This window comes from Orbicella franksi, chromosome 6 (assembly GCF_964199315.1).
Source record: "Orbicella franksi chromosome 6, jaOrbFran1.1, whole genome shotgun sequence".
NCBI lineage: Eukaryota > Metazoa > Cnidaria > Anthozoa > Scleractinia > Merulinidae > Orbicella > Orbicella franksi.
The window spans coordinates 6,868,975-6,885,147 of record NC_138150.1 but is presented as its reverse complement, the minus strand read 5'-3'; the positions used below and the strand labels follow the sequence as shown (position 1 = coordinate 6,885,147).

The following is a 16,173-nucleotide window of genomic DNA, read 5'->3' as shown; positions in this document are numbered from 1 at the left end:
TATATGTAGACCGTAATGTAAGATACCTTAAACTATTTTTACTGTTCATGATGCACTGCTACATTAGTCTGCTTGATAAATCAGATTTAACTGCTCTGGTCGAGTTTTTAATTTAAATATGATTAAACGTTCTTTTTATGCGTTCCTGTTAAAAATGATGCAAAGTTGTCAACTTTAGTAATTTCAATTTGAAGAAAAGGTCCTGTCAGTACCTTCTTGTTACTTGATGAAAATTTTGCGGGGTTTGTTTTACCAGTGCGCTTCATGACGCCTCCTGGAATAAGCCATACCTTCCCTAGTTGAATCGTCACCCGTTTATCGTACGTTATTCAGGTTACTGACTGGAAAAATAATTATACTTTTGAACCTTAGTTCCTCTATTTTCAGGGGATGGGGGGTGGGCTCACTTCTTTCGGAGGTCGTTACTTATGGACTTTTACGATTCGTTGCGTGTACGGGCCATTGGCCAAGCGATTGGCCAAGCCATATATTAGTAGCCGTGCATGGTCACCTAAAGCACCGACAATCTATCTTAGCTCCATGTACCAAGTTTCTCCTCGCGCTTTTTTCTTCTTTTTTTTTTGCCCTCGGCTGTGTAGTTGTGCGAGCATGATAATACTGCACGTAGCTCCCACTGCCAAAGACATACTCAGACAAGTATTCCAGATCATCTGGGTTTTTATTCCTTAAGATCTGTTTTAGATTGATTAATCAAACGCTCCTTTACGCCCGGACAAGCATCTCGATGCAAGTTCAGAGTTTATTGTGATGGCTTTCATTGGGTAAACAAAACATTTGCGTCTGCTCGCCGCGCTTAACACCCATTCGTAGGCACTTTGGTATCTTTAAGTTCAGTTCGTAGATCTGAACTTGGTTCAGGGGGTGAAGCAGAGGAAGGTTCTTGTTGTGTAATTCGTTCATCATTGCTTGATTTATCGACATTCCCCGGTTTTGTCCGCTCACGTTTTTTTCCCGCCCAAGTCTTTCTTCACGTGTGTTTAGACGTGATGCGATATATAATGACCTTGTTTTGTTCCAGATTATTGGCGTCGGTGGAGTCCGCCATCATTTGGAAGTATCGGGAATCACTCGAACGCGCTATTTACTTTTAAAGCACTATTGATATCGTGACTTCGTTTTAAAGCTTGTCTCATATTCCATCGGCCCTTTCTGGTTTATTTTTTATTTAATATCATCAACATGTCACTGAAACAGATTATGACGCCTTCCCCTAGTGAGAGTATGTAAGGAATGCTAGGAAAATTTCCTACCATTTCTCTGCGGTACTTATATGGTATCCATTCCTCCCGCTGATATTATGTACCACACACATTGCGTAGATTTTTTCGCTAGGGCAATCCACACGAGTAAAATTCGCATCACTGGATCGGCCACTTCAAGGTCCTCCAGTAACTGCTGAAGCCGGGAGTGATCTTGATTTAACCGGAGAGGGATGTCCTTCGGATTAAGGCCTGTATGGGTAGCTGAATTCAGAGAAAGGGGTTTGAGACCACAATGTCACATTACGTTAGTGACACCGGCCCTCAGGGATGGACGATAACCGTTCTTGTCTTAATAACTAAAGTGATCAACACAACATTCAGCAAGACACTTTTTTTGCTTCTGTGCCACACCGATGTTTATTAAAGCGCAATATGTATTTTAAGTTATTCATCGTGAACTTTCTTTTCACATGGCGTTGATGCAGTCTCATCACAAAATCATATGTGAAAAAGGTCCTTCTCCATCTTTTCACTTTGTTTCTTCTGTAAAATTAAAGAAAAACAAAATCATGGATTACTTTTCATTAGCTTATTTCATGTTTTTGTAGCAAAAGATGCCTAAGATAACAATATAACTTTTAAATCGAGACGTGATTTAGAAGCTGCCAAATCCATCGTTGGCCAGAGGCGGCCCAGACGTTGAATACGATTAATACGTGACATTATGCTGTTGGCGATTGCGTTACAATTTTAGCCGTTTATAAATTACTCTAAATGCTACGTGTAGAAAATAATTTGAATAAAATGGCTTACCTTGTGTTTGCATTGCGTTATTTTGATGTCTCTGGGTTCCAGGAGGTGGTTTAGAGCCATTTAGGCGAGTTTTACTTTCTGGCGGTTTGCTTCCCCTAAAGAGAAACAAAAGGCGGGCGACCCACTGGCCCGACGGCCCGTACTCAAAGCTCCGTGAATTCCACAAAAATGGTGTAATGTCGTCAAAATTGCCTCATGACAGCCTTCAATTACTCTTCTTCTCATTCGCTCTCTCCCAAGGTTCCAAAGTTTATCTTAACCGCCCGAGAATCGCTGGTTTTCCAGCTCTTGCTTTCCATTTCTGCCCCGTCTCGATCCGTAACCGATTATCTTGGGCACAGGATTTGAATTTCTAGCTTAACGACCTCGCCATCGTGACAAAGTCGCCTCCAGCCGTCGAGAGGCACGGGGCATTTTTTGATCATGCAAATTGCACCGTGCCGCGGTGTACAACTGAAATTAGCGCTTAAAAGCACTGTTAACTGCAAAAATACAAGGAGCAAACAATGTTCAGCTGAATTTAGCGCCTAAAAGCACCGCTAACTGCAGCGAGAGATGGCAACGAGTAACTGACCAACGTCTCGTGTCTCTCGACGGTTGGAGGCGACTTTGTCACGATGGCGAGGTCGTTAAGCTAGAAATTCAAATCCTGTGCCCAAAATAATCGGTTACGGATCGAGACGGGGCAGAAACGGAAAGCAAGAGCTGGAAAACCAGCGATTCTCGAGCGGTTAAGATAAACTTTGGAACCTTGGGAGAGAGCGAATGAGAAGAAGAGTAATTGAAGGCTGCCATGAGGCAATTTTGACGACATTACACCATTTTTGTGGAATTCACGGAGCTTTGAGTACGGGCCGTCGGGCCAGTGGGTCGCCCGCCTTTTGTTTCTCTTTAGGGGAAGCAAACCGCCAGAAAGTAAAACTCGCCTAAATGGCTCTAAACCACCTCCTGGAACCCAGAGACATCAAAATAACGCAATACAAACACAAGGTAAGCCATTTTATTCAAATTATTTTCTACACGTAGCATTTAGAGTAATTTTCGAAGCATTCTCATACATCGTCTTATAAACGGCTAAAATTGTAGAGCAATCGCCAACAGCATAATGTCACGTATTAATCGTATTCAACGTGTGGGCCGTCTGTGCGTTGGCAAAATAAGATGTGCCATTGTAGCAACTTGTCGATGCGTTTATTTGACAACTGGACTACAAATTCGATTGAATAGCCGACGACTAACTATTTTGGCAGGCACCATAACAGAGACTACCGATCAAAACTAACAGCTTTGTCTAATTTCAAACTAAAAATAGAGAATGATTTTCCCATTCAAGAGTAACGGGCGCTTCGTCTTCTATTAGTGAATGAACAACAATAGGGGAAAACCATTCACACTCGTAGATTTCCAGTACAGCTTGCAGGATGCTCACTAACTTCTGTTGCTATTCTTCTACATGTAAAAAGCTATTCAGTGTAATAGTAATTTTAAAATCAAGTAGAGCTTTTGCTATAGTAAAACATTTTCCATGTTAAGTGTATCAAGGACAACTAGTTAAAGTGGTACTATGAGGAAAATCGCATCTTTCCTATCACAACCATTTTAAAACATAAACAAGTAGCCTGTGTGAGAAGAAAAGTGCTGTTTACTATATTCAAATATCTCGTTTCGTTCCAGAGATATTCAAGTTTTTAAAATATGCAAATTAGCCTAATGATGACGTCACACGCTCAACCAAATTTTGATCAAATATGATGAAAAAAGATATCTCAGCCAATTTGTATCGGAAATGTTTGATTCTTTACAGTAAGATTCTACTAAATATGCTCCACAACATGAGCTTAACAGTTTGGTTACCATGGCAATATATGGGTTCCAGACCTCCCCAATATTAAAGGCATTTCTGGCCATCTTTGGCTTTCCATTCTGACATTTGCAAATGGTGCCTCATATGCTTGATCTAGCAAGCATATAAATATGTTAGCTCAAGTTTGTGGCCTCGTTTAATGTTTTGCGAGCTGAAACTCACTAACATATTGAAATCAAGTGAGTGGGGACTGGAAAAGAGTGAGTTGCCATGGGAACAGAATTTTTTATAGCCGTACGTGTGTTTCCTGTAGAGCTACTAGCCACCAAGTTTCAATGGTCTGCGCTGCAAATTGACCAAGATAGCTCTATTTATATACTTGATATAAAATTGGGTTGAGTGTATGACGTCATCAGTCATCTCATTTGCATGTTTTACACATTATTTCAAACTTAAATATCTCCGGAACTAATGCAGATATTTGCAAAAAGTGAACGGCGTTTTTATTCTTTCATGGAATTTAATGTGATACACCCAAAAATCAAGGGGGGAAAATTTGATCATAGTACCACTTTAAGGTTCTGTTCGAGTCCGCTAAGTTCTTACAATGATAAATTAAATGCAATTTAGGATACTCTTACTTGGAACTTTTTGATAGCATTTAGGAGCACCTTGGGCAGGGCTTTCGTCAAAACAACAGTTCTTTTCTTGTTCGCACTGAATCCTGGTTATTCCAGGTGGAGAACCGCAATCTACTTTAGTGTGGGGAGGGGCGACATGACATTCGTGGTCTATTACAAAAAAAATTAGAGAACAGCTTACGTAAAAAAGAGTCTTAACCGTTTATTATTTTAGGAAATTGTATGTTACAAATTAGCTATGATCAAATTAACGGTTACATAAAACTGATTTTTGTTCAACCCAGTAAGACCGTGAATTCTTAAGGTGCTATCTAACTCATTGAGTTCAGACCTCTGTGTACAAAAGAGAATGAAGAAAAAAGTCCATGCTAGATTGGGTTAATCACTATGGTAAATCTGATCATATCTACTTTAAACCCTGTTTTTTCTTCCAACAACTTATGTTTCTTCCAAATAATTGTGCAGTCTATCTTGTACTGTAGAATCTTTTTTTATCCAATTTATCTGCATAATTTGGTGGCATTTGACTTACTTGCAGGATAAAAACACATATGGGTTTGGGCAGTGTATTGCTGCCAGTCAAAGCAGCAGCCTCTTTCTCCACAGGTGTGTTCGTCTATCCCAGCCGTTCCACAATTTGTTCTCGTGTTGGGATCAACGCTTGTGCACATTGGATCAGCTATGTTCGACAGAAATTGCATGTCATAAATTTAAAGGACGTGTAAAGAACTTGCATGGTCGTCCTCCGTTTCAATTATGTAATAGTGTTGAATTTCAAAGACCGATATTTAGAGTTTCAAACTTCTTCACTTAACAAGAAGGCGTTGAAGACATGGAAGGCATGCAGCAATCACGGATGTCTTGATTTTTCTATCTGTCAGGCTGATCTTAATTAAAAATATTTAGAAGTTCTCTAACAAGAGTTTAGTGTTCCTGAAAACCTGCGAGTCGAAGAGTGACTGATGAAAGAATAATGACCAATTCCCTTCATGACACGAGCCTGCAGCGAATCGTGGTTGCATTGTTGTATTCGTCATCTTGGACTGAATATTTGTTTTGATGAATATAATTTCCATGATTCTCTGCATGCGTGTCTCATGGGGAAAATAGGTCATTGAATTTTAACCCGAAGACGTTTTTTTTGGCAAAACTTGTGGTCCCTCAAACAACACAAAAAAACAACTGGGTCTTATACTGGTGGAGTGATCGAATAAGGGGGAAAAAAAAAATAAAATGGCTGCACACAATATTTGAACAAAGGAAAAAAGAGCTTAGACCAAAAACTCGACAACTATTTAATTTCTCACGTTATGTGGCTTGTGAGAAAAAACTATGGAATATTCAGTTATCAGTCAATATCACGCCCCTTGACGTTTCGTAACGTCGCTTAACGTCGCGCTCCATTTCCGGAGCGCTTTGAAGTTGCAGGCCCACCGTGCTAATAGCACTAACAAAATTGTGCAAAAAAAAAAAAAAAAAACATTACATTTCTTCTGATTTCTTCATATTTGGAGTACACGATGATAACAGATTTTCCCGGTTACTGAGCGATTTTGAGCCAAGATACTTGAGTTTGGTGTAAATGACGATTTTTGAGCGACCAAGTAAATCCGCTTCAAAACGGCGGAGACACGAGAAGCAACTTAAAATGATTTCAGAGATCCTGAAGATGGTTTTGGAGAAGAAAGCGTGTCAGAAGGTAACGTCTCCCTTCGCATGAGTTCTCGATATGAACACATCTTGTTCAAATGGGACTAAATACTCTTTTCATCGCCATTTATACGTTTAAAATCTCTCTTATTTGTTAAATGATGTTTATTGAGTCATCTTACGAAGAGTAGAGCCCAATAACGTTGGATAAAAGCTTCGTTTTGTTACATTTCGTTGGGACGCGAAACGTGATTCTAATCTGCTTGAATCCGACGTTTGATGCAATGGTGACTGAAACAAGATGTGTCTCGAAAAAGAACCTATTAAGGCATTTTTTTTACGTTGAAAATTAAAAACAGGCTATTTCTCTGACATTTCTTAAAAGCACTAAGTGTGAAGGTGAAGTTTAAGTGATATTTTACTTGCAAGGAAAAATCGGTAAATCGAGACGTCGTCGAAGTAGTCCGATTGCGCGTGTGCTGTTCATTGTGCCACAAAAGGCAAAGTACACACCTCTTATTGTCAGCTTTAATCTGAACAAAGAAGTCAGACGAACTTATTGTAAAGGTCCACTGAGGATTGGCGTGAGCCGGCTTTAATCATTACTCTTGCATAACGCTTCTGCATTTGCTTGTAGGCCCAAGGTTTAGCCAAACATTTTTCCTGGTTGCCTAATGGCACTTGTTTGGCTAAAATCAATCGATCCGTCATATCAACTGTAAGAATCTACCATATAGCAAAAAATGCATTAAAGCTTCTAATACATATTCAGTATTTACTTTGATCTCTGGGAACCTAGGACATGTAGTCAAATAACAATAATGCAAGTACACAATACGCCATTTGAATTGCGAGCTTGTGCAATGTTCAACTTACCGATAACAGCCGATGGGTAGGCTGTGTTAACCTTGCCTTTTGGAGTCATAACTTTTTTCTCTTTGACAGAAATTTCCTTCGCTGTAATTCTTAAGATGGTTTTGTGAATTTGACAAGAGCATTCTGTCAGTTGGTTTGGTGGTTTAAATATGGAAAGAGCACAGACACTGAAAATGGCAAAATCAAACGCTGGGCTTGTTCCAACAAACAAGCTGCTGCCACCGCCCCTTTTCTTAGCGACGTCCCAAGTGAAATCCAGGCCCTGCATAAAAGTAGGCTACAGAACAAAAGGTAGAGTAAATGTAGTGAATAAATCATGTAGCTGTTTTTTTTTCTCTCGGTTGTCTCAAGGATCTGTTAATTAAAGAAAGGAAATTTCCCGAATAATACCATGAATGAAGTAACGTGAATGAAGCTAAACTGCAGGGATTCGGTAAATCGAGGAGGTTTGGGTTGAATGGATAAAAGCACTCTCAGTTGATTGACGGGTGACGATAAGGGGAAGGCGAAATGTTTCTCTACTGCCCTACTTCTAACGTCCTTAGTTCCCTTTGTTTTTCGACTCCGATAATTAATTAATATTGCCAATATTGGTGCGGAAAAAATAGTTTCTTCTAAACAAAATACCCGGTTCAGAGACAGGACGAGAGGCAAACCCTATTTCAGACCAAAACAGCTCAAAAAAAGATAACATTTACGGCTGCAGATACCTATATAGGACATATAAGAGAGTAACCCCTACCCCGGGGTGGAAACTCTCAGAGTGGTCATCGGAGGCGTTGTCAGATCTAATATAAGGTCTCGCTTGTCGAGTCAGCAGGCGAGTCAGACATTTTATGAGAGAAAAGTTATCGTGATAATAACTAACCTCTGTGTCATACGTCACTGAAGCCACCTCGACATTGGTTAATTCATTTGTGGTCGTCTGTAAACGGTAGAACTGGAACCAGTTGTGAAATCCCTCATAATGTTTCTTCAACTGTCCCACTTCACCTAGGATGAGTAAGGTTAATGAACACTCACATGAGAAAAGAAAAACTACAACTTGTTTGCCTGAATATCAGCCGTCTCACTCCCGACAAGAAGACTTCTTTTGACGTCTTTTCTAGAGAGTACAACTTGACGCGCAATCTGATCGGCTTCACGGTAGGCGCAGGATTTTGTAACTCTTTGATTCAACATAGTATTTTAATGAAACTCTGAAATAAAAGTAGCTTCTTGTTGTTGTTTGATAGATCGGTGTCATTTTGGTTATGCTAGGACAATAAGATAATTTGACTTTTTCTGTGGACTTTGGTAGTTGGTGCTCTCGCGGCTTCGCCCCTCGTCAGCTATTAAAAAATTAGATTATGAGCTCGCGTGATAATTGACGTAGGCGCAGCCCGAGTCAACTATCACGCATAAAAATCAAGACGAATAATCTAATCGTTTGAGTATAAATCTACTAGTCGTTCAAAACATTATCTAAATCCTCTTCACAGACACTTCGAAAACGCCAAGAAGCGGCCCTCATTTTGTTAACAAGGGCACACTGCTACGCTACTCACTATCTATCACAGAATAGATACTGAGTAGCGTAGCCAATCAGAGAGCGGCATTCGCGACAGAACGCTAGTAGATTTATACTAAAAGCCGATAGAAACCTCGGAACTCATTGTCTAATTGTTAATTAAAATAGAAGCCTCCATATCGACGAATAATATTGTTAACTATCGGCTAGGCTACGAGAAATAAAATTAATGCAATGAATAAGTCAAATGTATTTCACAGGAAGCTGATAGAATTGTAGATAAACAATCGTCAGTGTCGCTTCGCACGAGTTCACGATATGAACCCTTATTTATTAAAGTATGTGTATCGAGTCATCTTACGAAGAGGAAAGCTCAATAAAGGATCCCTATTGAAAACCCTAGCTAATTTCCTTACTAATTTCGTTAAGGACGGGTCTCCTTTACCGCCCCTAAATAGTCGATGCCATTTTAGCGGTCGACGTTGTGTTGAACGGTCGATGCATTCATTGATAACCAAGCTTTGCGTAATGGTCGACGCCATATCTGACCCTTGACTAGTTTAGGACTGGACTAGGTTGAAACCGTGCTATGATTATTAGCTTCCACTAGGACTAAATAATGTGACAGTTTGGCTTATGATAGCTTAATCCTTAGGTAAGGGTTAGGGATAGGGTCAGGCCAGGGTTAGGTCCAGGAACTCAAAATGTCAGCACCATTGGGCGGCCAAAAACACTTGACGCTGTTGTCTACATGGGAAAACTATAGGTTAGTCTCCACTTCTACCCCTGGTTGAGAAAGACACTGTGTAAATGTTTCTTAGTTTCTAGTTCTTTATCTATGAAAAAAGAATATATCGCAATGTGAGCTGAGGTACGAAATATTCATAAGATCGACAACCCCGTTTAACCACAACATGCTCAAAGGACCTACCGCAAAATACATGTAAGAAGCCCTTAGTCTCTTTGCCTCGGGGAAGAATGAACCACAGCTCTTTTAAAGTTTCCTTAAAAGTCGCTAGATCCTAATGGAAAAGAAAATGAAAATAAGAAAAAAAGGAAGCATTGTTCTTTAAGGTCAGACAGAGCATTAGGAAAAGTGTTTATGTAAATGCTTGTTTGTCCAGTACTGTTAATCAGTTGCCAATATAGCCAAAGTAAGTTCCAGATGTTTATACTATTTTCCGGCCGCCATATTGGTGTACCACAGATGTACACCAACATAGCGTTTTCATACTAGGTTCTGTAAATATCTACGAAACATTTCGACGAATATCTGAAGTTTGGGGTAACGCACAGGCCTAAAACCTGGAGAATTGTCTTATTTAGTTATTCTCTATAACTTCACAATTTCTCAGCTTTTTCCACTGGATGGTCTTCGATATATTTTTTTAATTGCGTGACAGTGAAAACGATCTATACTGTACCGCAAATATATTGGACGCTTAATTCTCGGACGCTTGAAAATTTCGGACATTTTTATTTTCGGACACTTGTCCGAAATTACAATCGTCCGAAATGTTTGGCAAGTAATGTAAGTATTTACTGTGCCCAAATCCAAGTGACCATGATATCGTAGCCATATCAGGTCAGTGACTTGATATCGAAGGATGTCATCAGGACAGTAGACAGGGCTTCTGATTGGCTTATTGCGAATTTGGAACGGTCACATAAAATAGCAGCATTATCATACTAGTAGATTAGTAGCCTTTTTGTTGGGTCAGAAGCCGCTGATACGAAGTGAAGAATTCGTTTCGGTGTGTCGTAATTCTTAGCGCAGTTAAACGATTGTTCTGCTAATTTGAATGTTTCATTCAAGTTCAGATCGTAAACACAAAGATATTCGTTTGAAAGACGTTCGCGCTAATTGTTTCTGCGCATCCTTACTGCGCACGCAAATTCACACGCCACGTCTCGCATGAGCGCGCATGCTAAATAATAAAATGAACAATGATAGGGCAGAAGGCCATTGCTATAGCTTTAACTTGGGTTTAACGATCTTGGACGCTCGGTGACCCCTATTTTTCTTTTGATGGATCATTTTTTCTACCGATTTTCTACGATTAGCGAAAAAATGAAGAAAATCTATTGACTAGAAGTTTGAATTTTTTGCAAAATGCACCACCGAATTCCGTTCTTTTTAGCTCTTCGTTTATCCGTGCGACGGTTTCAAAGGCCTCTTGAAAGGTTAAGTTTTGTGAAAACGTCGATAACATTTGGAATTATTTACGTAACAGACCCACCTCCTCAAAATATGACTAAGATCGTTTGCCTCCGTTGACTCACCTTTGATATTTTTAGCTAAAAACTCCTGTGGACCAAGCTAAATTACGTGCGCCAATTTTTCAAAATCAGGGTAGTTTTCCACACGCTTTATCTCTGAAACGAAGTTGGTGACCCCCAATCTTTTTCGTATTTCTGTCACAAGTAACTCATTATCTGACTGCAGTAAAATTTTAAAAAAATCTATCAACTTGAAAATTTTCGCCGAACGTCCTTAACGTGCCAGAACACGCGGAAGAAAGAAACTTGAATTGGGAAAGAATTTCCAACCCAAGCACTGTCCAAATCGATAGACTTCCACAAGTGAAATACACGTGTGTAGATTTGAGGAAGGGTCAAAACTGGCATCTTTAAAAGAGCTCAGTAAGGATAGTTTGGGATCCCCATACCAAAAACGCGAGTGCGCCGCATCGCTAAACGCGCAGTAACACGCAAAAGAAAGGAAAATATACATAGGCGAGAATCTCCAACCCAAGCACTGTCTAAAGCAATAAATTTCCACAATTGAAATACACGTGTGTAGACTTGGGGGAGGGCCAAAACTAGTATCTTTAAAAGTCCAGTAACCATAGTTTGGGATCCCGACACCAAAAACGTGAGTGTGTCGAATCCCCAAACGCGCGAGAACACACGAGAGAAAAAAAAATCGACATGGACGAGAATATCTAACTAAAGCACTGTCCAAATCGATAGACTTCCACAAGTGAAATACACGTGTGTAAATTTAAGGGAGGGCCAAAAGAAGCATCGTTAAACAGCCCAGAAACAATAGTTTGGGATCCAAAAACCAAAAACACGAGTGTGCCGCATCGCTAAACGCGCAAAAACACGCAGGAGAAAAGAAAATTCACATGGGCGAGAATCTCCAGCGCAAGCACTATCCAAATCGATCGACTTCCACAAGTGAAATACACCTGTGTAGATTTGGGGGAGGGCCAAAACTAGAAACTATTAAAAACCCAGTAAGCATAGTTTAAGATCCTGACACCGAAAGCGCGAGTGTGGCACGTTGTTTAACTTGCGAGAACAATTGAGATGAAGGAAAAATAACATGGGCCAGAATCTCCAACGCAGGCGCTATTCAAATCAAAATATTTTCACAAGTAAAATAATCGTGTGTATATTTGGGGGAGGGCAAAAACTAGCATATTTAAGAAGTCAGGTAAACATAGTTAAGGATCCCGACACCAAAGACGCGACTGTGCCGCAACACTAAACGTGCAAGAAGATGCGAGAGAAAAGAAAATTGACACGGGCGAGAATCTCCAACCCAAGCACTTTCCAATTCGATAGATTTCCAGAAGTGAAATACACTTGTGTCGATTTGGGGGAGGACCAAAACTAGCATCTTTAAAAGAGCCCAGTAAGCATAGTTTGGGATTCCTATACCAAAAACGCGAGTGTGCCTCGATCATCGCTAAACGCGCAAAAACACGTAGCAGAAAGGAAAACAAATATAGGCCAGAATCTCCAATCCAAGCACTGTTTAAAGCGATAGACTTCCACAAGTGAAATACACGTGTGTAGAATTGGGGGAGGACCAAAACTAGCATCTTTAAAAAATCCAGTAACCATAGTTTGGGATCCTGAAACCAAAAACGCGAGTGTGCCGTATCCCCAAACGCGCGAGAACACACGAGAGAAAAAAAAATTGGCATGGGCGAGAATCTCTAACTAAAGCGCTGTCCAAATCGATAGACTTCCACAAGTGAAATACACGTGTGTAAATTTAAGGGAGGGCCTAAAGAAGCATCGTTAAACAGCCCAGAAACAATAGTTTGGGATCCCAAATCCAAAAACACGAGTGTGCCGCATCGCTAAATGCGCAGAAACACACAAGAGAAAACAAAAATTGACATGGGCGAGAATCTCCAACCCAAGCACTGTCCAAATCGATAGACTTCCCCAAGTGAAATAGACTTGAGTAGATTTGGAGGAGAGTCAAAAAAAGCGTCTTCAAAAAGCAAAGTAAGGATAGTTTGGGATCCCGAAACCAAAAACTGGAGTGTGCCTCATTCTGTGGGACCTAAAAGAACCCACACACTGATCGAAAAGAGTAGGGGACGTAGTTCCCGGTGTGGTGGTCTATCTCTCATCTGATGGTTAAATGCTCGGAGATATTAGCTGCATAAGCTACTCTGAAATCCGAGGGTAAATAGAGTAATGTATGTATGTATGTATGTATGTATGTATGTATGTGTGTGTGTGTGTATGTATGTATGTATGTATGTATGTATGTATGTATGTATGTATGTATGTATGTATGTATCGCTAAACGCGCGAGAAAACACGAGAGGAAAGAAAATTGACATGGGCGAGAATCTCCAACCCAAGCACTGTTTAAATCGATAGACTTCCTCAAGTGAAATACACGTGTCTAAATTTTAAGACGGGCCAAAATTAGCATCCTCAAAATCTTTGTAAGCATAGTTTATGATCCCCACACCAAAATCGCGCGGAAATTCCACGCCACGCCCGGCAAGTATACATATAAGCGAACAGTTGCCATAGTAGTAAGCTTTCCCTTTGCGATCAACGTTAATAGTATTTAGTCCAAATCTGTAGTTATTTTTCTCTTTCTTCTATTTAGCTGTCCGTTAGGGGGAGCATCGCGTCTGGCCTTAGGCAGTAAAGACCCAGTTACCCCCAATTGAGTTGGTGTGTATTTAGTATCCCAAAGTTATCCCAGTAGGGTTTTATAAGGTACATAATCAAATTCAAGTGTTTTTTTTTTTTTACCATAATCAATGAAACGAACAAATTTCAGCCGTTCTGTAGTGAACTCTACCTGTCCTAATGACTCATGTGCGTTGAGGTAGTTCAAAGCTTGTTCAATCGGTCCACCTCGTTGTATTATAGAGTTGAGAAAAGCCTCTTGATTCGCCTCGACATTATCCTGTAGTAAGGCTGAGGAAACAAACAAACAAACAAACATAAATAGAGTTAACGTTTATTAACTGTCTTACTAACAAAGATTTTGACGGAATCCGTGGGTAGTACGGGAAAATAATGGCCTAGAATTAGCCAATCAGAGCGCGTGTTACATCGGCTACAAACACAAGCCATAGAATAAAACCGCATATTGCTTTTCTAAAAGGAACCATATATCGGTATTTTCACGCCCAGTTGAGCACGGTTGTTTAAAGACTTAAACGTATCTTGTATAGAAATAAAATGTGCCGTCCTCGTCCTGGAAAAGAGCTAAACGAACGAACAGAGGCTGGTAACCGTGCCCAATAAACCACACAAAGAGAAATCCGTGACTTGCCCTTGTTTACTTCATCTAACTCGACTCTATTGGAAAGCTTTTTGGGATCACTCTAAAAAAAAAATGAATTACCTCCGAACAGTCTAAACACGTCGGAATTAAGTTTGCCTTGCCCAGTTCCAATCACCGTAAACAAGGGATTTTTACCGACCATGTCAACAGTTAGTTCTGAAGGAACTCTAAGATTGTTCCCCGCAGCGTTCCATATATTTTGGCACGCATCTCCAAGATCTTTCGGGAGCTGGGATGAGGGAGCCGCGGAGCCTAAGCTGTGAAATAGAATGGTTTATAACACAGCTGGTAAGAGGTACAAATATTTTATAAGAGAGAATCTCATCACTTAGGCTTAGCAATTCGAAATAAAGGCAGCAGAAGATATAACCCCCCTCACGGTCTTCTTCAGTCAAGTGAAGAAGACTGTAAATTGAAATACGATCGAAAGCTTCGTTTTCTTTATATTTCAGACCTTGTGACGAAAAAAAAAATTGTACTCTATAAATACAATTTTGAAAAGAGTTACCTTCTGCTAAAAAGGGAAGTAAGCATGAAGAAAAAGAAAAGCTTTGCCATCCTTTAAATGAATAACCCGAAGCAATGGTGTCTTTCTTTGAAATCTGTTAAATCTACCATAGTCCTTCTATAAATCATTCACTTGTGCTCTATGCCCTGTTAAATGGTTACGACGAGTTTAGCATGTGACCATTATCGGAAAACGAACAAGAAGCACTCATTAGTTATGCATAAAAGACGTTTCGAGCAACAGAACAAATATTGACTGAACAAAAGAACAAATATTGACTGAATTATGGAGTAACGACATTATCTACATCTACATCTACATTACGGAGGTCTTGCAAAGGGAGGCATGCTCTCATCACTGCAAGACATTAAATAAAAAAAAAACTGCAAAACTTCCAAATCGACATTCCTTGTTTCCTAATAATAATAATAATTCTTCTCTAATTCTTCTCGTCTTAAATTTACTTTACCAGTAACAAGCTGACAAGTTCCATATACAAAACTTGTTATCTTTGAGGACTATCGGTCGTTTACTCAGCCTTTTTCCTTACTCTTCAATTGAGAAACGACTGGTAAGCACTGGTACCGACAATTTTGGTACTTCTCAGACCTCAAGCTCTTTCGAATGCTAAATAATTCAAGGAAAGTAAAATTTCGTCAGACCTGATTCCAAAGTTTCACCCTATTAATGGAAAGTCCCAATCAATAAAAGCCAAGTGATTTAGTCTTTGTAGCTCTTTGTAATTGTATAATTTCAATACCGGAAGATATGCCTGCGGTATTTGCCTCATTCGCAGTAGCATTTCACTCCGTGACCAAACTTAAAAATTATCAACTCTTGTTATTAAAAGAGAAATCGTAGCCTAAATCATTAAATGTTTTGTGTGCGATGAGGTGGACCAGTTTAAAAACGTCAAATGAAAACGAATTTATCTGGGCCGATTAGTGCTTTTTTTCACCCAGATTCGACCACATGAGCTAAAACCTACACTAATCACCAAGTTTCAGTAGCCTTCTAAATGTTAGAAGCCAATTGTATCTACGATGAAACCTCGACGCAACGTCGTATGTTAGTAAATAGTAAGGCAAAATTTTAACAGATACGCCAGCAAGAGTCCCCTATACCACTAAGGATTCTGTTTTGGATTCAGTTCGACAAAACGTGAGACATGTATCATTACGCTCGGAAGTACATGTAGGTCTGGTTGGTTGGTCAAACCTTTCTTACTACTCTAGTAATCCTTCAGTCAACTAACAGCAGCAACGTAAGGCGAAAACGTAAGTATTATAGAAAAGGCCGGCAACCCTAACTCTATCCTTAACATTAGCATTGTTTGAGGTGCGACAAGGCGTGTAGTACTTGAATCTAAAGAAATGACTGGGCGTCTAATCGTACAGGTACGGTATTTGCAAAACATGGTTGATAATTTCCTTAATTTGCTTGGTTTCTCAAAAGAACACATTCTCAAAATGGACTTGTAATTTTATTTCATTTTACGGTCGTAAATTAAACACCCCTTCAAAACGAATAAATACCTTACTGTATGAGACAGAATAATACTATAGATGCGTTCTTGTCTTTGGAAATT

General features: G+C 39.7%; 1 protein-coding gene across 1 annotated transcript; it reads right to left on the bottom strand.

The window, feature by feature from the left end:
• Positions 1-969: 969 nt before the first annotated feature.
• On the bottom strand, positions 970-14,717 carry LOC145489247 (uridylate-specific endoribonuclease B-like). Its single transcript, XM_081468202.1, has 9 exons — positions 14,586-14,717; positions 14,138-14,334; positions 13,586-13,704; positions 9,449-9,539; positions 7,876-8,000; positions 7,008-7,284; positions 5,014-5,160; positions 4,482-4,631; positions 970-1,766 (listed from the first exon to the last, which is right to left on the bottom strand). Exons 1-9 carry the CDS (start codon positions 14,633-14,635, stop codon positions 1,753-1,755), a joined length of 1,170 nt encoding a protein of 389 aa, XP_081324328.1. The 5' UTR covers positions 14,636-14,717; the 3' UTR covers positions 970-1,752.
• Positions 14,718-16,173: the final 1,456 nt, after the last annotated feature.